The sequence below is a fragment of the Mugil cephalus genome, chromosome 16 (assembly GCF_022458985.1).
Source record: "Mugil cephalus isolate CIBA_MC_2020 chromosome 16, CIBA_Mcephalus_1.1, whole genome shotgun sequence".
In the NCBI taxonomy this organism is placed as follows: Eukaryota; Metazoa; Chordata; class Actinopteri; order Mugiliformes; family Mugilidae; genus Mugil; species Mugil cephalus.
This window is the reverse complement of record NC_061785.1, coordinates 3,772,987-3,795,993: the sequence shown is the minus strand read 5'-3', so window position 1 is coordinate 3,795,993 and position 23,007 is coordinate 3,772,987. Positions and strand designations below refer to the sequence as shown.

At 41.6% G+C, this 23,007-nt stretch overlaps 1 protein-coding gene across 7 annotated transcripts in view; it reads right to left on the bottom strand.

Moving 5' to 3' along the window:
• The window catches only part of LOC125022862 (protocadherin-15-like), a 217,664-nt gene that overhangs the window by 14,406 nt on the left and 180,251 nt on the right, over positions 1-23,007 (bottom strand). For 4 of the 7 annotated variants that reach the window (XM_047609812.1, XM_047609813.1, XM_047609818.1 and 1 more), the window contains exons 32-37: positions 21,475-21,651; positions 19,761-19,979; positions 18,443-18,451; positions 16,926-17,036; positions 11,160-11,165; positions 606-627 (exon numbers count right to left, since the gene is read on the bottom strand). In XM_047609812.1, the coding sequence (XP_047465768.1) occupies positions 606-627; positions 11,160-11,165; positions 16,926-17,036; positions 18,443-18,451; positions 19,761-19,979; positions 21,475-21,651 (544 nt within the window). Of the gene's footprint in view, positions 1-605; positions 628-6,564; positions 10,311-11,159; positions 11,166-16,925; positions 17,037-18,442; positions 18,452-19,760; positions 19,980-21,474; positions 21,652-23,007 lie in introns of those variants that run through there. The other 3 variants (XM_047609816.1, XM_047609819.1, XM_047609811.1) reach the window with 2 other exon arrangements.

Below are 23,007 nucleotides of genomic sequence, written 5' to 3'. Positions count from 1 at the left end.
ATTTAGAATTATTTTTACAAAAATTTGACTTTTTTTTCATGAAATTTTGACTTTTTTCTGAAAATTTAGACTTTTATCTCAAAATTTTGACATTTATCACAAAGTATATGATGAAGGTGGCCCTGACACTCTTCTTTAAAGTCAACCTTCATACCATACGGTAACGGTACCGCTGGTGTGAAGGTCGACCCTTTTCTCTAAATTTCATCATTTTTCTCTAACTTTTTCTCAAAATTTTGACTTTGTTTCTCAAAATTTCAAATTTTTTCTCCAAATTTATTTTTTTTTGGCAAAGTGTTTGATGAAAAAAAATCTACCTCCTCATTTTCGTTTCCCATGGGTTGTCCTAATACTCTTCCATAAAGTCACACATAATTTCCACTTTTCCTTAAAATTTTGACTTTTTTCTCAAAGTGCATGATGAAAAACATCTACCTCCTTTTTTTTTCTCATAGGTGGCCCTAATACTCTTCCGTACATGCATGTGCGTTTTCCTGGGTTGCATCAAACAGAAAAACCACAGACGAAGAAGGAAAAAAAAAAGGAAAAGAAAGGAAATGACACACATGCGAATAAAGCGTCGACGTGGAATAAAAGACACCTACCTCGTGTTGCCCATATCCACGCCTGGAAGATCAGAGAGACAGAGTGAGAACACTAGCCTGACATTACCAAGAAAACCTGTCATTAAACCGAAGACACTTCAAGTATGGCAGCTCTTTGCTGTGCATTTTCCTCTCTCTGCAGAGGAGATGGGATGTTTAAATCAAAGCTGGAGTGGAAGCGGCTCACGGGAAGAAAGCGAGAAGATGAAGATGAGTCGGGACGTAAAAATAGAGGGTGGTGTGTGTGTGTTCTGAGAGAATGAATGAAGACACTGATGCACGAAGCACAACAGAAGGAAACAGAGAAACTACATGTTGTTTTGCTTTCGTGCACATTAATTTACTACTTAATTTCTTTTTTTTTTTATTAGGATAAACATTGTAATTACAGGTAAATATGTAATATTCAATCAACACTAATGACAGAAAAATGAGCTCGTTCAGTCCCTGGGAAAACAGCTAATGGTGTAAACCATGAAGATAATAGAATTATACTCCTGAGTAGAAGGGAAGGGTAGTTATTAGGAAAGGTTTGTGCAGGTATAGTTAGATAGAGAATAATGTGGGACGGTGCAGGTACAAGTAAACATAGACAACTTATGAGATACTTCCTGCCGAGTCCTTCCGTCTTTATTTTGTATGGTCTTTGACCAAATTAAGAAGGAGGTAATTCACATCTCCTGGTCAAACTTTGGGTTTAATTTACTGCTTTGGAGAAGCAGTCTTGTGGGTACTGTTATATCCACAGTTTATGCTAAGATAAGCTGCTCATCTTCCGGCTCCAGCAGAGCAACATCAATCTTTTTCACATAACTCTCAGCAACAAAGACGTCTTCAAAGCGGAAAACAATATTCTCGTTTCTTTCTTCCACCCCGACATGAATGTGCTCGCGAGGAGGAAAATAATAAATACTTGCGATGTCAACAAAGAACTGATTTCACCACGTATCTGCTGGTTAGATCCACCCAGTAGTCAAGATAATGACGGTATGAACAGCAGCTTAACATTGTTAACAACGCTGTGAAATGAATACTCTCTGTCAGAAAACAGACTTCAAAGACAAAGAGATGGAGAGAAACAATAACCGAAGGAGACAAATTAAGACTCTGGGATTTAATAATAAAAAAAAGGCAAAAAGGAGAGAAATAAATAAATAATAATAAAAAAAAAAACAGTCAATATAATGTCTGCCCATGCGTCTTAACTATGTTCCCGGAGAATGTGCTGCCATGTGAAACCGAGGTAATGAGCTGGTGAAATGAAGATGTATCACAGACAAACAATAAGAAACTTTTTAGAGGACGCATTCTCCTTTTCCATTATTACAAAAGCAAACAGACAGACAGACACACGTGTACGGGCAAAACTAATTGTTTAACCACTTGAGCGTTTCATTAATTCATTTCAGAAAGTCAGCGGAGGATGCCGTTGACTCAAAGGTAAAAAATTTAAAAAAAAAAAACAACGGCTTTACGGGACTAAGCTTCAGAAAGACAGATTACTGGTCTGGATGGAAAGATTAACAATGGAGGGATTAATGGATGAATGCAGAGAAGATCTACAGGTGAGAATGAAATGACACTGCGCTCTTTTCGTGGTCTTGTCGCTCTGACAGACACATTATTAGGCCGGGAGACAAAAACACACAGACAGCTATCTGATCTGACACGGCTGACTCTTTGTGTCCTCGCCACCTTGTCTCTCGGTGCGTATGAGAAGCAGGAAGGGGGAAATATTATTAGCTCTTAAAGAACAGAGTACAACACCAAATAACAGCCTCTTCTCTTCTGTCTCCCATGTGGAGCTACTGTAGATGCTTCACCCTTTTTACACTCATTTGTTACTTCTTTTTTTTTTCCTCCCGTCTCCTCTGACCTGTTCCTCAGCTTATTTGAGGCTTTTTCCATTCCCACCACATTGTTTTGCACCTTGTCTCGTGGTTATGTGGAAAATAACTTCAAAAATAACGTGTCACACTTCCAGAATAAAACCTCTATGAAGGAAAATAAACCAGGAAGCAGGAAGGAGTTTCTTTTTCTTGGTGTTGGAAATGTGATACGAGTTAAGATCCTCTCCAGATATTGTAGGTTGCTTAATTATCTCTTCACCTAGATACTGAGTTCTTATGAATCCATTTCCTGATGGGGTCATGGATGTTTTGATATTTTATATTGCTAATGAGTAGTAGGGGCTAGTCACTCAGTGCGTTTACATGCACAGCTTAATGGAGCTATGCTCCAAATTCAATTGCATGCAACTGAGAAAACTGCCTAATAGTCGGGAACCTGCCCTCCTCCTCCTCAACACTAGGTGGCGATATGTGTCCTTTCAGTGGGTTAATACGCCTCCCCTTTCTGGTTGACCTAATACGTCATATAATAACATGAGTTGTTCATGCAGCAGACCGGCATTTAAACAATAACCAGATGGAGAATAGCTTTTTTTAATCTCGTACATAATGTGTGCGCTACTTCTGGTGCAGATAAGATGGCGCTATCCCTCAGGTGGTTCTTCTACCGACTCTGTTTACCTTCTTCTTCTGCGACTGACTTTCTTGGATGTTTTTGTTTCGGACTCGGCGGTTGTGGAGCGCGCTGGGGAAAATCGATTTCCACCGTTAGCTGGGTGTCTTCAGTGTTTAAGGAGAACTCAGATTTTAGTCAGAGTAACTCATTTACATGCACTTAAGTTGTCCAGTTAAAGTCGGATTAAGGCAATAATTCTTTTTTTTACGTGCATGTAAATGTACTGACTGATCACGTGACCATAACAACATGGACGCCTCCTAGAGGTGAGGAGTCCAGTGGGTTGTTGGAGAAAAACTAGCAGCAGTTCATCACTAAAGATGAAGCCCATACTATTGTGACATGTCAGTCCTGAAATACAACTAAAGTACGACTGCACTGCATCTGAAAAGACATCTACTAACACAAGTAGATGAACGGTCCAAATGCAACAACTTCACCGAATGTCCTGTGGTAACAGAGAGAAGGAGGCTGTACATCAACTATTTCATAAACAACACAAACAACACACTGTGGAGCACTATTAAATGCTATTGATGGTGCTGAGTTGTGGCCTGTTTTTATACAGGCTATACATATCTGCAGCTCACAGTTTGCAGTGACTGTTCTCAGTACACTGTGCGTATTCAGGTCAAGAACAGAGATTTCATTACTTTCTACTGGGTTTTTATCAGTGACACCAGCCTCAGACTTCAAAAAAGCCCTAATCAGTAGTGACAAATTGTCTATTTTGCTGAGGCTGAGACACTGACCTGTGGAACTGTTTGGCTAATCTAATTAACTTATTATTGATAGCTTGTATTTGCACTCAGCAGTTACATTTTTAACTACGATGATGTTACGGAGAGAAATGAAATGAAATCACAACGAGAAAACCAGAATGTCCTCGGACTTGGAGGTTTGCTCAAATGCAATGTAACGGCTCAGCCTGATTGGTAGATGGGCGGCACAGTGGTTAGCTCCCTGTGTCTGCATGGGTCCTCTCCGGGTTCTCCAGTTTCCTCCCAACGTCCGAAGACATGCTCTTTAGGTCCATTGGTGATTCTATATTGACCCTAGGTGTGAGTCTTAGGGATACACACATTAAGAACAGGTGCACTAGGTTTTTAATTGAGTCCAGTGTAAACCCACCGAGAGTTGTTACTTCTTTTCTTTAAACATCCTTAAACTCATAGAACCACAAACTGTAATTTCACAGACATGAATGAGACCCACCCCTCCAATGTCCCTCAAACCTTCTTATTGGGACTTATGGTGCTCAACCGGCAGTGATTCTCTGTGGATCCCTACTGGTCCGCGGTGTAATTGCAAGGGGTCTGTGAAAATAAAATATCCTTTAAAAAAGATCATATTTAAAGAGATAGGGTTATTTTACTCGAATGTGACTGGGACTTTTATCTACCTAAACTACAAACGGCATTTTTTCTCTAATTACATCTGTTTCACATAAGCAATTTACTGTATTTCATTAAGCGATCTCCCCGTGGCATTGTTCAAAGTTAATGCATGATGCTGGTTAATAACTTAACACGATCTGCAACAGTTTTAAATTATGAGGCCCCTACTACTGTTTCAGTGGGCACACACTGAAACGTGCAGAAAGGCGTTGTGGGAATACCATTAACTTGCATGTTCAGGTTAGCACTCGAAATTAAAGGGAACCCGTAATTTCATCATCATATTTGAAAACATAATTTCTCTTGTAGGTCAGCGCAGTTGTTTACTATCACAATGCAGTCTGGGTAATGATGTCAACTGTTCCCTCGGCTCAGTTCGGTCAATTCACTGGTGCCGTAGTTGTGACTCTACAGTGAGAAACGTGGCTTCTATTCAGCCTTTTCAGCTTGAATCTCAGCAGCGTTCAAGAGGAGGAAAATAAAAAATAATAATCAAAAAGATTATCCTCAGGGTAGATCAGAAATATGCAGGGGTCCAGGACCCCATTGAAGGTTGAGAACCACTGGTTTATCAAACACAGTGTATGCTCGGCCTAACCTGGTGCATCATGGGCTCTTTATCTCCAAAAAGGCAACATTTGACATCCTGGGTTCAAGCACACACTGTAATGACCGTTTACATCAGATCATTATTATTCCCTTTGTAGTTTCCACTGGTTATTTTCTGCTTCAAAGTCAGATTTCCCATGACAACCCTCGTTGCATCAGACCTGCAACTTTACAGCGACTCCCCCTCAGTCTCTCTGTTGTGCTGTTGTGTTTTCCCAATTCAGTTTTAAATGAACGCTGAAAACATTACATATTCCCAAAGATGTCAAGAAGTGTTGTCGAGTGAAAGGATGCAATGAGGAAAAAAAAAAAAAAAATGAGCGGATAGAATCTATGAATGAGACAATGAAGATACATCATCTCTGTGTGTCTATATGGGGTTCAAAGCTAATCTTGCAGGTGCTATTATATCTATATACTCATGTACATGATTGGTTGTTTCCATTTAAAATTACACCTTTTGTTTGTTGTCCTTTGGCCCAAACACGTCAGCCTAAAAAAGTTCTTCCATTTACTACGAGTGCTGCTGGATTCCTTATCTATCGACAATTTCTTTTCCTCCTCCGTGCACCTTAATAGCAAGAGAAGTCGTGCCAGAAATACATTTTTTTTTTTTATATATATAAGATCTTGACAACCCAAGATTCATAGCGGGATCACGACTTTGTACAACTCCACAGAAACTTTATTATGTAGTAAAATTACAGCGCGGCATATTTCACTGCGGAACAATATCCAGGAGATGTGACCATCAGGGTTTGTTTTATTCGGCTGCACATCAGGATTTGATCTGGTTCGTGTGTCTTCAGGACTTTTCTGAGTCATTTTTATGCAGTAGTGTAAAAGATTTTAAGGGATGCCAGAACTTTTAAGTGGATCAATTTGTTTAAGGCTCATTTAATAGACTCCGTAACCTACGTACGTAATCTACACCGGTGCAAGTCATTTAGTCTGTAACAGCTCCACCTGAACACTAGTTCAATTTCCTGCTTCATTTTCAACAATGGTGACTTAAACTTTGGCCCAAATTTCACCAAAACACAAGTGCATCTCTAAACCTCCTCAGTTAACCTTTCCTCTACGCGTGTCATCTTTATTGATCCAAAACAATCCTAATCCAGAAGCCTAAACCGCCAATTAGTGTCCATAACCAGAATGATTTAGAGAAAGCGTGCTGTAATTATGCAGGAAAAAACATCCAGCCCACTAAAAGTGATACGGACAAATAATTAGGACAAACTGCTACAGCTGTTATTAGTTAATTTTGTAAATGGATGCTCTGCAACTCAACTGCTAATTCAATGCATACGGTGTGGAAAATCTCATTCACCCCAAACACTGAACACATCCCGTGTTTTTTTAAATAATAGCTTTCAAATTAATTTCACATTTTTGTTTAATAATAAAAAAAAGTAAAAGCCTTTTATTTAGCACTGCATATTTTATTGAGAAAACCTCACCTTCTTGGCCTTTTGGTCCCATTATTTCCATATTGCCAATCTAAACAGGGTTGATATAATTAAAAGTATTTTGACCCTCTAGAAAATGTTTGTAAAAATGTGGTACTAATAAAAATGTCATCTCTACATAAACTTATTACTCCACCTACTTACATTAGTCTTGTTGAAAAAAAAAAACAAAGCTTGTAACACATTTAAAGACACAAATGCAGAAGACATTCAGAGACCCTGTGATCCCAGTGTAAATGTAAACATACTAAATGAATTAACTAAATGAAAAATAGTCAAAGACAGACTGAGAAATACATAAAAAGCTAAAACCAACTGGGAACTGGAGACAAATGAACAAAAACGAAATGAGAATTTGACAGAAAGCTGAATAAACACAAAAGAGATTGACGCCAGGTGTTGATATGCTAAAGATGAGTATGAAAAGACCAACCCTGTCTCCTAGAAACCACCTTTAAACACAGCCAGTTTGCAATGGGGAACTCGAAAGCTAGTTAAAACTTGTCTGACGGGATAAAAATGCAGTATACTTTGTGGATTTATGTTTAATTTTTTACCACTTGGTTGTGGTTTATTAAAGCTGTTGGTGCACAGTGACTTTAATTCCGAAGCTAGAAATGAATGCAAGTCAATGAGACAGTGAAAATTCTCATTCAAGCTGGTCTGAAGCATCAAGATAAAGAATCTCTGGACCCTTCTGAGCCTCCATGCTCCTTGGCAAACTAATGGCCTTGGATGAGGAATTATGCATTCGGTTTTCAGGCACCAACAGAAACAAGAACCGAAGCAGGCTACCAGGTAGAGCAGCAGATGGACGACAACACCACCACCGAGGAGAAGACAGGGTTCTTTCATGCCTGACTTTTTAGTTTGGTCTGAATAAAAATGACATGTGTGAAACAGCCAAACCTCGGCCCTACAAAAAAAGAGACGGCGAACCACGGTTCATTTGAATGGTTCGGACTTTAAAAGCATTTCCAGGAAGAATGATTAAAGTAAACTGGAGAAAATTCATGAAAAATGTAGACACTGAGGAAGAGAGCGTATGAGAGGGCAGGAGAGCAGAGCAAATGGGCATGAAAAACTTGCAGTGCACAAGCAGTGCTGGTGGTCATAATGTTAAAAAACTGAGGTTTGTCGGATTATTTTTCTTCTCCATTGAAGAGCAGAGTGGAGAAAACCTAATGTCTAATGTATCTATCTTAAATAGTGAGATCTAATGTGTATGATCCTCATTAACATAGCAGTGCAGTATTTTTTTAAGTATAGAAATGCATAAATCTAAGTCCCATCTAATCTAACTCCTAGGAGAAAGGGTTGAACATGACACACAGTGCACAGACTCAAATGCATAACAAAGTGATAGGAACAGACAGAATATGTAATGGTACAGAAATCTTACAGTAAGTGTTGCAGCACTTGTGCGTTAACAGCGAGCGCTGATCAAAGAGTAAAAACGCAACGCGACATGGATCATTGTCGCTGGTTGTAGCTCTGCGGCGGCAAAACTATCAACACAAAAAGTCAGCAAAGTTCAGAGCAGGGCGGCAGATTCTCTTCTCGCCTGTTTCGATGTCTGTCCTCACCTCCGACACATCTGTAATCGGCTTGTTTAGAGGTTCGGAAGGAGTCCCAAAGTTGTGATCGGCCACGCGTCAAGTTTCATTGAGAACAACATGGATATACTTTAAATTTTAAGTATTTACTTCACTTTGGATTTGACAGTTTCCCAAACTGAATGTTAACCAGGAGATTTTTCATTTCAGAACTCCCGTCTGCAGCTATTTGAGTTCAACAATTCTGCTTTTCTTTTCTCGGGTGGGAGAAAATGCACAAGAGTGTTTATATTGTGCCTTTTTCTTTCTTTCTTTCTTTCTTTCTAAAGTATAAAACAGGAAGTCGTGCTGGAAGAGCTCAGCTGTAGACACGGTAAACATCACAAAATGATCGCTGCGTCCCGCTGAGCTATTTTGAGCATCACATTGAGCTGCACAGCAATATTAAGAAATGTCCCTCTGTCGGCTTCTCCGCATCAGAAAGGCAAATGTTAAAGCATCGTGGATTGAGAGGGGAATCGCTTCTCAAGCTCTTCCACGATGGAGTTCATGTTTGCGTTGGGCTGGATCTGAGGAGGTGGACGCTCGTCTCCTGCTCCTCCTCCTCCTCCTCCTGCTCCTCCTCCTTCTCCTCCTTCTCCTCCTCCTTCTTCGCCACCTCCCTCTCTTGCCTCTCCTCCTCCTGCGACTGCCAATGCGTCCAAGGAGTCGAGAGAATCGAGGGAATCGATGGAAGCGCGGCTCTTCAGGACCCTTTTGAGCGGGTTCTGTTTCTGGTCTATCTGGCTGAACATGTTGGCCACGGACTTCTCGATGTCCGCTATGTTCTGGATGTTCTTCAGGATCCCCTTCAGCTCCTTTCGGGGAGGTTCAGGCTCCACCGGGAGGGGAGGCGGCGGCGGGCGGAGGGACACGGGCCGCAGAGCCGGCACCTCCGAAAGCGACGGGAGGACAAAGGTGGACGGGCGTATGAGCGAGGGCGACAGAGAGGGAGGGAGTGGGGGAGGAGGAGGAGGTGGTGGAGGTGGCGGAGGAGGAGGAGGAGGAGGAGGGGGAGGGGCCTGTTTTTCTGTATGGTTGGAGTGAGATGAAGCCGGAGGTGCAGGTGGTGAGGACGGAGGGTGAGGCGGAGGGGGTGATGACGGCGGAAGAGGGGCAGACGTGGAAGGGGGTGGTGGTGGAGATGGAGGTGGTGGCGGAGGTGTTGTGGGAGGATCGGGGATGACCTCCACGTGGAGCTGGAGTCGGTCTTCTGCGCCTCCTGTTAAATTTGCCCCGAAGCGTCGGAGCACGGGGGGAGTTGGTTTGTGACACGGCGGAGGGGTTCCTCCGTCGCTCTGGGTGATGATGATGCTCGGGGGACCTTCTCTAGTCTGAGCAGACGAGACGCTGTGCGTGGGGGTGGGCCTTTGATGCAGAGGAGACTCCGGGAAAACGGAAAGCAGAAGGTCCGGTGACAAAGATCCTCTGGAGTCTCGGTTTTGCCTTTGCCTCATTTCCTGCAGGGCCTGTTGCTCAAACTGTCTGGCCTGCTCTTTCACCGACAGCTTCGGTTCCAAGCTTGGGCTCCCCATCAGATCCGAGTCCAGCCCATGGTCAAAGCCTGAATCCAGACCAGCGTCTTTACTCTCCTTGAACTCCGCCTTCAGGAGCTCCAGCTCCCACTGCACCGGATCCATAACCACTTGCCGCCTCAGCGCGTCGTACATGTCTCGACGGTGCAGCCTCGACGGCAGGGTCCAACTGTGGCCGCCCCCTGATCCCCAGCCGCTGTCACTGCCGCTGTACCCCCCGAACCCCACGTCACATCCAGGGGAGCTCAACCTCAGCCAGGCCTCTCGGAGGCCCTTCCTGGACGGGGAGAAGTTCCCAAGGAGGTCTTTTTTTCTCTGGCTTCGTCCGAGAGTATCTGGACTGCTCGAAGTCCCGTCCTCGTGGTAGATGGGATTTTTGATAGTCAGGGGGTTTTCGTCTGAGAGAAAGGTGATGTTGGACTCAGACTTGGGGAGGTTGTTGATCACGCCTCCGTTAGCGACGCACTGACGATGGGCGGCGATCGCTCGCGTCGCAAAATCTGAGATGAGACGCTGGCGGTCGCTCTCGTCCAGGCTGCCGGCTCTGACGCCGGCGCCGGAATGGTTTGACAGACTGGTGCAGGGATGGAGGGAAAGAAGAATGAGACAGGAAAAAAAAGAATGAAAGAAAAGAAACTTAGAAAGAATTACAGATAAAACACAAGGGAGGGATGATGCAACTGCATGAATCAAAGGTAAATAAAATGGAAGAAGGAGATGTGGAATGAATGAAATTCAAACAAAAGGACGCATCATGGTGGAGAATGAAAAAAATAAATGTTTTACAAAGGGGAGTGGCAACAAGAGAAAGAATGAAAGGAAACGGACTGTCTGCTACAACTGTGGCTAGATAAATGGAAGGGAAATAGAGTTCACATTAAGAGATGAATGAGGAAAGGAAAGAGAAGAAATGGTTGAGGGATCTATTATTATTTCTGCTCCACTATCACCAGAGGAGCAAGAGATGCAGCACTTAAAAAATGGATTTGAGACACAAAGGAGAAGGAGAGGATTCAAAGTCCGCCTCAGTGGCAACACTGCAGCACAGCTACAAACAATGACATATCTGCCAGGGGGAGGGAAGGACAGACAACTGTGTGCCACTGGGTTCTGAGAAAATGCATATTTCCCCACAACAAAGGACTGATTATATCCTCCTCTACGGGTGAAGGTCGGGGGAAAATCGCTGCTGCAGTTTTGCGACTGTGACAAAACTCTGCTGATTCTCCGTATCCCACGGCACGTGGCTGGATATGTCACTGATTTGCCACAAACGGAATTTTCTCTGAGATCTACCAACCTACTTGGAGCACGACAAAACAGCAGCAACCACACACGAAAACAGAAAACTAGAGCAGCTGACTCACTAACACTATGTTAAACTAGTCCCAGGTGCGGAGCAGTTTTTCGGCATCGTACTCACTTTTGTCTGCCGTGGGTGAAGGAGGCGGATGGATGAGAGGCAGAGAAGACGAGAGGAGGACATGAAATGATACAAAGACAGTGGTTCACAACCTTTTACGCTCGGAGCCCTCCTCGGCTATATCTAAGAAAAGCTGTCTGCAATCTGTTCTTCATTTCTCGCACAAAGGCACAAAGAACATCAAAAACGTCCTGGCACTGAACGAAGCAGGATTCATCGTTTTGATCCCAGACTCTCATTAGCAAGCTTTTCCTTCTGCCACGAATTACGGCGTTTGCTCACATGCGGTCGTGTCTTTCAATAAATTAAAAAGTTAAGGTAACTCTCGAGATATATGCCATAACATTATGACCACCTTCCTAATATTCTGCAGGTCCACCTTTAGGCTCCAAAACAGCCGTGATTCATCAGAGACTGGACTCAGGCCTTCTGAGGGGGTCCTGTGGTGTCTGGCTACACAATGGTGTTAGTGGGGGGGGCTTTGAGGGGAACTAGATCTGTTTGGGATCTAGTGAATTTGGAGGCCAGGTCAATACTTTGTGCTGTTCTTCATGTTTATTTTGAGTTGGTCCTAAAGTGTTTTTGTGTGTCTGTGTCAGGATGCATCCTGCTGGGGATGTCTGCTGCCATCAAGGAGTGTCATTTCTCTGGGGTGGGGGTGTCTGGTCTGGTGTAGGTGGGTGAGCATCTCTAAGTAACATCCAATACGAACACCAGGCTCAAAAGTTTTCCAGCAAAACACTGAAATGTCACAACATGGTCAATGTGATTCACTTCTCCTGTCAGTGGTCTTAATGTTATGGCTGATTGGTGGACAGTATCTTGTGTGCTGTTCCTGAAGTACTGATGCTCTGACAGCAGGAAAAGTTCTGTCTGGATGAGTCTGTCATCTAGATAACCAGATCACTCGACGAAACACAAAATCACACAAGTACTTTTTAAAGATGACAGAAACTATTTCAAAAAGCTCATTTACAGCTGTTCAAAGTTGTCTAGATAAATATCAGCTGTTGTGTTGTTAAGTGTGATTATTACCTGCAACCTCTCAGTCACAACTTTAAAAAAAAGTCCCCAACACAAATTATCACATAACACAAGTTTAAGTAAATATTCAAGAATTCTATTTGCAACTTTTCTGTATAGTTGTGATGTGGTTTTGGTGCTGGAGGCCTTTGATTTCTAGGCAGTTTTCTACTATTTGATCACAGAATTCTAAAAACGATGCACGTGCATAAAAAAAACCATCATTCAATTGAAAATAAAAATCAGTTTGAACACACTGGTTTGTTTAAATTATTATGCACCGTTTTACTTAGCGGTGTGACTTTTATTTCCACGTTTTTAAAACATGCTTCAATTAATGAGCTGAGCTAAGAATAAGTTAAGAAACACTTAATTTCTCACCAGTAATTGAAAACAGACATTACAACCTGAGGCTCGTCAAGAAAAGAGCCAAAGGTAATTAAACAGGGGGGAAAAAAAGCCTCGGAAACCAATCTACTGAGCGGTTTGATTATGGATCTTAATTATGAATATGCAAACTTCTGCACTTTGCCAGTTTTTATAGTTTTTGGGGATTTAGCCCCGACTAGATGGTGCTGATACAGAACACATAAACACACGTGAGAGCATTACACAAGAAATCCCAATCTGATGATTTCGCAAACCCACCCTCCCACACACACACACACACACACACAACTGGCCCACCACAATTAAACTTGCTCGGCGGTAATCAATAGAATTAATTATCGCCCAGGGTGGTCGTTATAAATTACCGGCCGCATTTATTTCAATTATCTCATATCCAAGTTCATTTCCGCACACATTTTTCAGAGGAACACTCAGGCTTTAGTCATCTCACGTGCACACACACACACACACACACACACACACACACAGTTGAAAATCCCCTGTTGTCATTCGGAGATAGTTGCAACCATCTTGCATATGAATGGCTCTCATGTTAATGGGAGTGGGGAGGCATATCAAGGACAGACAGGAAACCGGTGATGCATGTAATGCTGATAAGAATTCCTCTCAAACGCTTCTTAACGCTCCAGTGAGGAATTATAAATGGACTATTGCCTTGAGTGTGTGTGAGTGTGTGTGTGTGTGTGTGTGTGTGTGTGTGTGTGTGTGTGTGTGTGGGAGAGAGTGTGTGTGGTTATAGAAACTTTTAAGATAAAAGTTAACACAGTGTCTTCTGCATACAGTCCCTATTAAAGTCTTGTTTAATCAAATCAACATGCATCAAAGTAGTAAAAATTGGCAAGAGGATAAATTAAACACAACTTGCTTGAAGACGAAGTGAAACTGAGAGATTGTAAGATTAGAATATGACTAAACTGCACACAAAAAAAAAAATAAGTTTTTGTTGAGCAAGAGCAGAATACAGGAGCAATAATAGCCTCGACACAAACTTCCACCAAACACTGGCACAATAAGTCACTTTCAACCATGAACATGTCGTCTGGCAAAATCAAAAGCACTAACTTGAAGTGGCCTCAGACTCCTGCATCTCTCTGCAGAGCATCTACCAGCGTAGTAGAGTCCACAGGAGAGCTGCCTCCACCCTCAAGGCCCCACTCACCACCAACACCAACCAACACCAACCATCCACACTTCTACCCTCAAGCCTGAAGAAGTCATTTATCTGCCCTCAGACTCCTAAACAGCTGGCACTAGTCTATAACCATGGACTATGTCATGTCACATAATTTAAGATGAGGCAGCAGCAAGACGCAGCGTCACTGAATCTCCGTTTCAACTTTTCTACAAAGTGCTAACTTCCACCTATAGACCAGTTCTTAAATAGCATTGATAGGTCAAGTAAAACTACACTTATTATAAGTAATTAATGCCACACTTTTTCCTGAATGTTGCCGTCATGTTGGTGCGTCTGGTGCACAGGACAAACGGTGAAAAGCAAAATGTTAGCAAGCGGAGATAGCTAACTAGCTTCAAATACTAGAAAGCAAAAACCAAAAAACATGACAGCCCCTTTCCTATTGGTGGAAATGAGGAAGTGATGTGTCAGTGGTTGCTAAGGAGGAGGGAAGAGTTGTGGGAGTGACGCTGTGTTCAGTCTGTGGAGCGACTGAGGCCAAAGAGACAGAAACCAGAGATTTGGGACTTTAAGATGTTATTACTGATTGTATGTAAATAGTTGTACAAAAATGTGTGATGCATTTCCTACATTTTGATGAAACTAATTATAAATAGCCTTGTTGTTTGCTAAATTTGGCCATAAACGTTTGCAATTTACACTTGAGATTTGCATTCTAAGTTATAAAAATGGTTCGTTAAACATGTTTCACAGCGAAAAATGTAGCTTTTTCTTGCTTGGAATTTATGGTTGAATTTATGGAGTGCAATGTGTTAACACCAATGTGTTAATACAGTTTTTCAAAATGGAAAAAAAGATAATTGTAAAATAACGCAGGTGAGGCTGTGCTGAAAAGATGGAAACCAAACAAGGCAACAAGGTGAACAGTTTTTAAGGTGGAATATAAAGTGGAAACCAAAAGTAGTCAAACGACCAATTATACTCCGTTAAACTCTCATTTGCATGTGGACTGCACGAATTTGGATGGAAGGCAAAAGAAGAATTTCATCGTGGAGACACACATGTGTTTCTTGTGGCAATAAACTCCATGAATCTTGAATTTTTAGCAGAGACACAATTAATAAAAAGTAAAAGTAATTTCACCACAATCACCCATAAAAAAAAAACGCTTCATGGTTTAATTAGCTGTCAGTGGTTCCATGGACCGTATGATTAGCGACGCTAGAACTTCGCAAACAACAAATAAACTGCACTCACCAAAAATAATCTGCCGTGAAGGCTGCTAAAGAAAAAGGTCACTCTCTGAGGATGCATTCGCTGGAAGCTTCGATGAATGAGTCCTCGAGTGTGTGTTTTACTTGTGATTACAGTGATCACAGCGTTACTGAAAGACACCGGTCGCTTATAAAAAAAAAAGAAAAATCCTCAACTTGAGAGCCTGCACTTAATGGGAATACACTTCAGCGGGCGGAAATGGTGACCTTCGTTTTACCGTTTGTATATTTTGTATAGGGAAGACACTGGCAGTAGACATTAGAGGCAGGGAAACTGACAAGAAAAACGTCGGGGAACTTTGTGAAGATGAAATTGCAGGGTTTTCATCCACGACCGTTAATGCATTCAAAAAAAATAATATCTTAGCCATGTTTGATGTTAGTCTGAAGGCGTGAAACAACGCTCTGCTTGATTAATCCTAGATTGTTTGGACTGCTGAGAGAAGCGTAACACTGAAAGACCATATTCAGACAAAAAAATAAATAAATAAAAATAACAGCCTGAGGACATTTTAACTCCCAGTTTGGTAAAGTTAAACAAAGAGAAGTGTGATGAGTTTTGTTTCAGTGGAAAAGCGTTTGAGCCGCTGTCACTGAGAAAAATCTCACCGTGCTCCATCCAGACTTCAGGATTTACGATCGCACGGCTGCATGATTTAGTTTATTAGTCAGAGGAACATAATCGCTGCAAGATGTTCAGCGGCAACATGCGAAAAACGCACCGCTGCTCTTCCCTCCTGGCATTCATCAGTTTGACATGAAACTGGCTCCTGACTTTGGCCAATTAGTTTGATTGCAACTCTTTCGCCGGCGAAGCCCTTAAATGTGCTTGTTGAACAAGTCTGTCGAACGATGAATATATGTGTTGATCAGAGACCCGGAGGACACCAGCAGAGGCCACTTTGGCCATTAAGGCTGTTTTGTTTACTCGCGAGGTGCAGCGCCACGTCAGACGTAATGAAGTATGAGGATGTGAGAGAGTCATTGTTTGTGTAATGAGGTGATGTGTTAACAATTTATCACTTCACGCGGCGATCAGTTTTTTTTTTTTCTGCGCTGTTTCGTTTTAAAGGAGATTTTATTTAGTTTAAAGGTTGTTTTTACACTCGCACGACGCGGCGCGAGTGTTGTTTGTTAGAACCCGTCATTAAGTTTCCTCATGGACTGTGAAGACGGAGCTTCGTGTTTATCCTCACCTTTGTGAAATAAAACCCTTTTTCTGTAGAGAATTAACCCTCGAACACTCTTATCAGCCGTGCAACTTTTCAACTGATTATGATGCACACCAATCAGCCACAACATTATGACCACCTTCCTAACATTGTGCAGGTCTCCCAAACAGTTGTGTGCCATCAGAGAATGGACCTGGGTTTGGGATCTTGTGAATTTGGAGACCAGGTCAACACCTTGTGTGGTTCTTCATGTTTTTTAAGTTGTTCCTAAACTGTTTTTGTGTCTGTGTCACTCACATTATACTGCTACAGGGTGGGTGTGTCTGGTCTGGTCTGGGTGGGTGGTACATGTTCAAGTTCACACCAACGAATGCAAGTTTCCCAGGGGAAAATTGAAATGTCACAACACGCTTTTAATGTTATTCACTGTCAGTGGTCATAATGTTGTGGCTGATCGGTGTATTGCACACTTCACTCTGGGAATCCAAGGGCAGTAGAACACATTTCTACCAAATGAGGTGATACAGAAACGCTGGAGATGGGTCAAATTCGGGATAATTCGTTCAGTATAAATCAAGTGTAACTGCAGGAGCAATGACATTAGTTCAAACGTGGGGAGATGTAAAGCTACGTGTGGACACCGGAAAGCTCTCAACGCAGTCACGCTGCCAGAATCGCGAGCATAACAGCAGCGGAAATGCGAGTTAATGCCTCTGCTCTGGCTCATTTACCGCTTTCACACTTCACTTACATGGCGTTGTCGCCCAGCTCCTCGTACAGGTTGTTGGCAGTGCCTCCCCCAGGTTTGCCGGTTGGCAGTGCCATTTGGATTCGGGCAGTTTTGGCACACTCTGCTTGGCGCCTGGACACACCGGAGAGGAAACGCAGAGTTAGTTAAAGTCAGAGCAAAGCAGATTAGAAGGCAGCACAATCCGAGGGTTTGTTACTGTTCACTTTGACCCCAGACGTCTCTTTGCGCATGTGTTCAGCTGCATGGAGGCGGTGGAGCGTGTAGGTCCACCGTTTGGTTGGTGCTGAAATATCTGGGTCGTTATCAATTTTTTCTGCAGACATTCACAACGCCTCCAGGGACAGAGCTCACAGAATTGGTTGACCTCTGACTTTTTCCTCCACAGCCACAATGAGATTGACATTTCTGGCCTTTAGCGAAATGTCTCAACAAGTATTTGATCGATTGAGATTTAGTACATACATTCATGTTCCCTCTGGGATGAAATGTAATGACGCCGGTGATCGAAGATTTCCTCGAGCGCCAGTCACCCGCCGGCATCGACCTTCGTTGCAAGTCAGGAAATGTGGCGGCCGTCATGCTAGCGTTAAAGTCGGCCTCACAGAGCCTCTTAGTAACTTCCTGGATGTTTGTGCCACTCTTTAATGATGGCAAGATTTAGATTGCGAATCAATTGTTGAATGACTTCATGAATATTAAATTAGGACTACAGCGTGTGATCATTTATACCCTCCTCAATCCAGCTGTGCAATAATTGAGTAAAAGATAACTTCATGTTATCCATCTTAATGCTCCTCTGTCTATATCATTCCACCTCATTTATTCATTTATCATTTAATCTTCTTATATATATATTGTATATTCACTTTTTTATATATTTTTCTTTTTACTATTCATTTTCAGGAATATTTTATTTTATTTTATTTTATTTCATTTTATTCTCTTACTTATTTTATTTTATTTTTTATTCTTTTTTTATTTTATTCCCTTTTTGATTATTTTTTATTTCATTTTTTTATTTTATTTTATTTAACTTTTTTTATGTACAGCTGAGCTACTATGACCAAGCAGTGGAACATTAAGTATTTGATGTAAGCCTATTGCACCTAAAAGTGTTCATTGTGGCCCTCTAGCCTGGGCTAAGCCGGCAGTGATATCACAACTGGATAAGACACAGGTATTTTAAAATCCTGTAGTGCAAACGTAACACAAGTCAGAAAAACTCAGGCGCTGTCGTGTAAGACGCCGAACCGAATCCATCACAAAATGAGTTCTATCAAAGCTGCACACACACACAAACACACACACTAATAAAAGCGTCTTCCTCAGACATTTACACGCCATGTTCTCCGGGATTCATTTCTCTGATTGTCTGCCGTCCTCTCCGTTTCCCATCCACTTCTGATCTCATCCATTTCATTGTACAGTGAAAGCCAACAGATTAATAGCGGTGGAAGGTGTTTAAGACAGCCCGTGGAATTAATATTTTATCCTGGGAATACAAAAGCGGTACTCACTCTTTGAATCTGGTGGCGACGGGTGCAGCAGATGAAGAGACAGAGAGAGATTAGTGATTATTTGAACCATACTTCACACAACACTTCCTGTTACCAGAGTTTGATTATTGTCATTTACAAGCGCAGTTGGACAACTGATCTTCATTAAAGTCATTTAACGACAGATCCATCTGATTATCAAGCTAATGATTATGCCTCTCTTTCTTCTCCTTCTGTTAGGTGTCTCTGTTCCTCAGCGGGAGGAGTTCTCTCCAAAATGCACTGATCCACATTAAATGAGAGGCTGCGAATAAACTGAAGAAAACCATTAGAATTGGCACCGCGGGGAAGGCGACCATGTTGAATCATGTAGGGAAGTGGCTGGCGATGGTGATGATAAGCAGCGCTCGAAGGCATCTCTGTGGGAGAGACTGTCATCTTTGCCTAACTACGGGGTTTTTAGTAAATTCCTACAATATTAAGCTGAAGTGGATAGGTGCACTTCAGATGCAGGTATTAGATCAGAAAGCTGAGTCACCTAAAGATGGAGAAGGTTGCTCATTGATCGATTGAGTAAATGCTGTCTGATGCTAAATGATGCTAAAAGTCTTTCAGGCGAACCCGACAACAACTTCTTATTATTTTTTTACCTGTGTTACACCTTTGGTTACTCAAAAACCAAACCACTTAGAGTGATTCTGACTTTTGTGATGAAAACTTCAGAAACTTCAGAGACCAATACCAGAAATGAGCTCCAAAATGTTCATAAACAGCATTCAGTTTATTTTGGTAATATCCTAAATAGGCTAAATAGAAACTGACCAGCAGGTTAGCAGGCAGCTACCAACTAGCAACCAGCAAGAACACACCAGCTAACTAGCTTAGCCAACAGCAGTAGTATGTGGCAGGTTGAAGCTGCAACTCCATCTACTCCATCTAGCATAGGAGCATATAAATATTCACCAAAAAAAAAAATAAAAAAAAAATAGCTGGAATCCCATTTAGTTTAACTTTTTCAAAATGTTTTTTCCTGAATTTTTTTTTATTTTTATTTTTTTGTTACTCAGACATAAATGAACGGTGCTTTTGTTTGGGACTATTTTCATCCGTGGATCAATGCACACCAGGAAGCCAATGTACAGTATCTAGGATTGACTCAAAATAAAAAGCCGTGCCAATGTTCAGCCTGATAAAGGAACAGAATGAGACAGAGAAGGTAAAATTACATGTTTTCACTTGTTTTTTTGGGGCTTTATCTACAGTATATCTGCTATATCTGCAAAACCTAGACAGGAAGTACCACTAATATTCTAATAAAGTATTCATAAATCATACTCACTGTCTGTAGGTGATAATGACGATCAGTATGGCGGGAACGCAGCAGATAATGATAATGACTGCCAGAGCTAACAGCGCCCCCTCTGTGTAGCCCACGGTCTGGGCAGCTTTCTTCACGCTCGTCACCATCTCAGGGGTTCGGATCTCCAGAATCCGACCACCAGGAGGGAGCAAGGGCTGGAACTCTTTGTTGATGTCCAAGAGTTTACCGTCGAGGAACCTTGGGGTGAGACACATTCAGAGGCCGTGGGAAAAAGCACACATTTATGGACCAGCCTGTAGAAATTTCAGATGCAACTAATTCAACTTGCAACTTGAGTCAATGTTGTGTTTTTCTGTTCGGGGCATAGCCTGTATAAAAAGATGGAGGACGGTGGATCAGCTCCTCAAAAGTTCTTCTTTATAAATATATTGTAGTAACACTGTTGACATGCGATAAATCCACACTTGACTCACACACTACTTTATATTAAATAACTGAGAACAAACCTCAGAGCAGGTCATGTGATTTGGATTTAACACACTTCCTTGTCATGTGTTTGTAATGGGTAACTTATCTGAAAGTCATTTCTCTGACACAGGTACAATTTGTTATTTTCCATATAAAATTTGATATATCTGCCATGATTATCTCAACATAACAAAAAGAACACCATCAAAACGCAGTTTGAATAAGTTCATTTTATTATTGCTTAGCTAATTAGAAGGTGGTTGTTTGTTTAGTATTACATTTTAGTGATATCTGGTATTTTTTTTTTATGAGTAAGTGATGTTTCCATAATAAATAATTATGGATTTTGTCGTTAACATAATTAACAATTTACTTTTAATAAAAATGCGTGCAAAGTATAACCCATGTACTTCAAAAGTCAATTATATATTGACCCTATGGAACTTGGGGTGAACTACGACACTAAAATACACATCAAATCTTTTTTTTTCAAGGATGGTTTCTGTCATTTCAGGTAGTTAATATCATGCTGATGCATGTTCAAGTGTTCATTTTTTTCCTGATAAGTTTTGTTTTAATTTAGTTATTATAGAAACAGGATGTGACATCATGATGGCTACCAGTTGCCATGCCACCCTCTCCATCCTGTGAGACCTCAGAGCTGGAAAAAATAAATAAATGAATACGTGCAGAGTATAATTCAACATTTCTTTGTGATAAAAACGAAAACTTGAGTGAGTGAGTCTGAAGGAAGTGTGGAAGGTGTCGTCATTAACGAGGCTCCACACCCTCGGACCGTACAGCACAGACTCCAAACTTCAAAGTTTGGGATGCATTGTCCATATTTATATACAGTCTATGCCTCGGGGCTACTGTAGAAACTTTAAAGGAAGAGGACCTGGGTTAGGGTTAAAGCATTGATTCTAGGCTAACACAAAAACACGAGCTTCACAGCAGAAGATTATATATTAATGAGAAATAATCAATGTTATATTCACTGTGTAGCAAACAGATCCCTTTAAATTTTACACACTGATCCTTTAAGTTCTTTTGCGACTGATGCAACACTCAGGCAAGTGTTCTTTTGTGGTGATGAAGACCAGACTTATCTGTAATTTCCTATACCTACAAATATGTGTATATATTTGAGGTATTTCTAACATTGTCACTCTGACAGATGTCAGAAATTACAAATTACAATGAAGGTAACTGATGCTAAATAACAGATGCCAAATAATTTAGGAAACAAAAAAGTTCCTCTCACTTGTAGAGCTCCTGTCTGGATACAGCCCTGTTGGTCAGCGGGTCGATGGCATAAATCATGAGGTCCGACTTGGTGTAGTCCTCCAGCTCCATTCCGTCACCATGGCGATGGGGCCCGATGGTTTCCACGACAACCTTTGCTCCAGGTACCTGCTCCTGGACGTAGCGTTCTAAAATGCTGAGGATAAAAAACAAAAAAAAACAACAACAACAACAAAAATAAAACAGGATTGTGATTCATTTCGTGGCATTGGATACTATCTATTTTATACTTTGCTTTGTCAGGTAAATAAGTGCTGCATACAAATCACATTCAGGATTACGGGCGTTGTAGACACACATTAACATACAGTCAAAAAACCACCTCTGTAGACACAAGTGGGTTCTTCCATGGATGGAAAGACAAAGTCATCATCAGACTGCATTCACACTACACAATTATTTTTTTCATGCTGTCACAATGGTAGACTCGTGCTGCGCGATATTGATTTCTGTCCCTCTGTGCAGAAACACCTGCTCACAGCAGGAAGGCTCCCACTGAGGTGTGCATGTGGCGAACAGAAAAAAAGATGGCAAGTGCTTTAAAGCATCATTATCAAATTATATGTTTGAGGCCAAATCGAAGCAGCCACCTGACTGAGCTCTGGGTGTCGGCGCAGGAAGTGGCGACTGGTGAGCGTCCGTATGGCAAAAAAAAATAAAAATAGCACAACACCTGATGAATAGTGCATTCTGTGGTTCAGTACGAGCATCTTGGTTTTTCTTCATATGAATGAAAATACGTTTTCCAGACGGTGCAGAGAGATCATTTCACATGATGGAAGGCAGATCCTGGAACAAGCTGAGCTGCACTGACGTCAGTCTCTTGTATTTTGGACGACACGTTGACGTTCTTCACAGCAAGAATTATTTTAAACAAAAAGTTTCAAAAAACTATAGAAGCCCGAAGTGGGCGGAGCCTGCAGGCTACTTCCTGTCACTCAAAATGGGAACGCCCTTTACTATGCATAATTTTAAACCTTGATAAAAAATAAGTGAATGAGTAAGAAAAAAAAATAACCCCCCGTACAGTTGTCATGAATAGCAAAATAAACTATTGAGACCAAAATCTAGTTTTGTACCAGGCTGTAAACATGTTAAATGATGCTGTAAAGTTGGACTTTTTAACATGGGGGTCTATGGGGATTTGCTCCCTTTTGGAGCCTCTAGTGGCCACTCGATGAACTGCAGTTTTTTGCACTTCCACATACTTCATCGCTCAGACCTGGAGGTTGATGTTTGGTAACAACAACTGGTCACTAGTTGACATTCAAGGCTCCAATCCACCAATCAGCCGCAATTCCCATTTACTATATTAATAACTGTCAATAATTATAATTAATTAATAATTATATGTCAGTAGTGGCCCGTTCTGTTCCAGTCCCACTGGGGGGCTCTAGTTCAACGTAACACTTGCTGCTTTATTCTCACTGGTACGCCTCATTATAACCGGAGCAACTATTATAAAACACAGGACTGTTTGTTCTCTTTATCA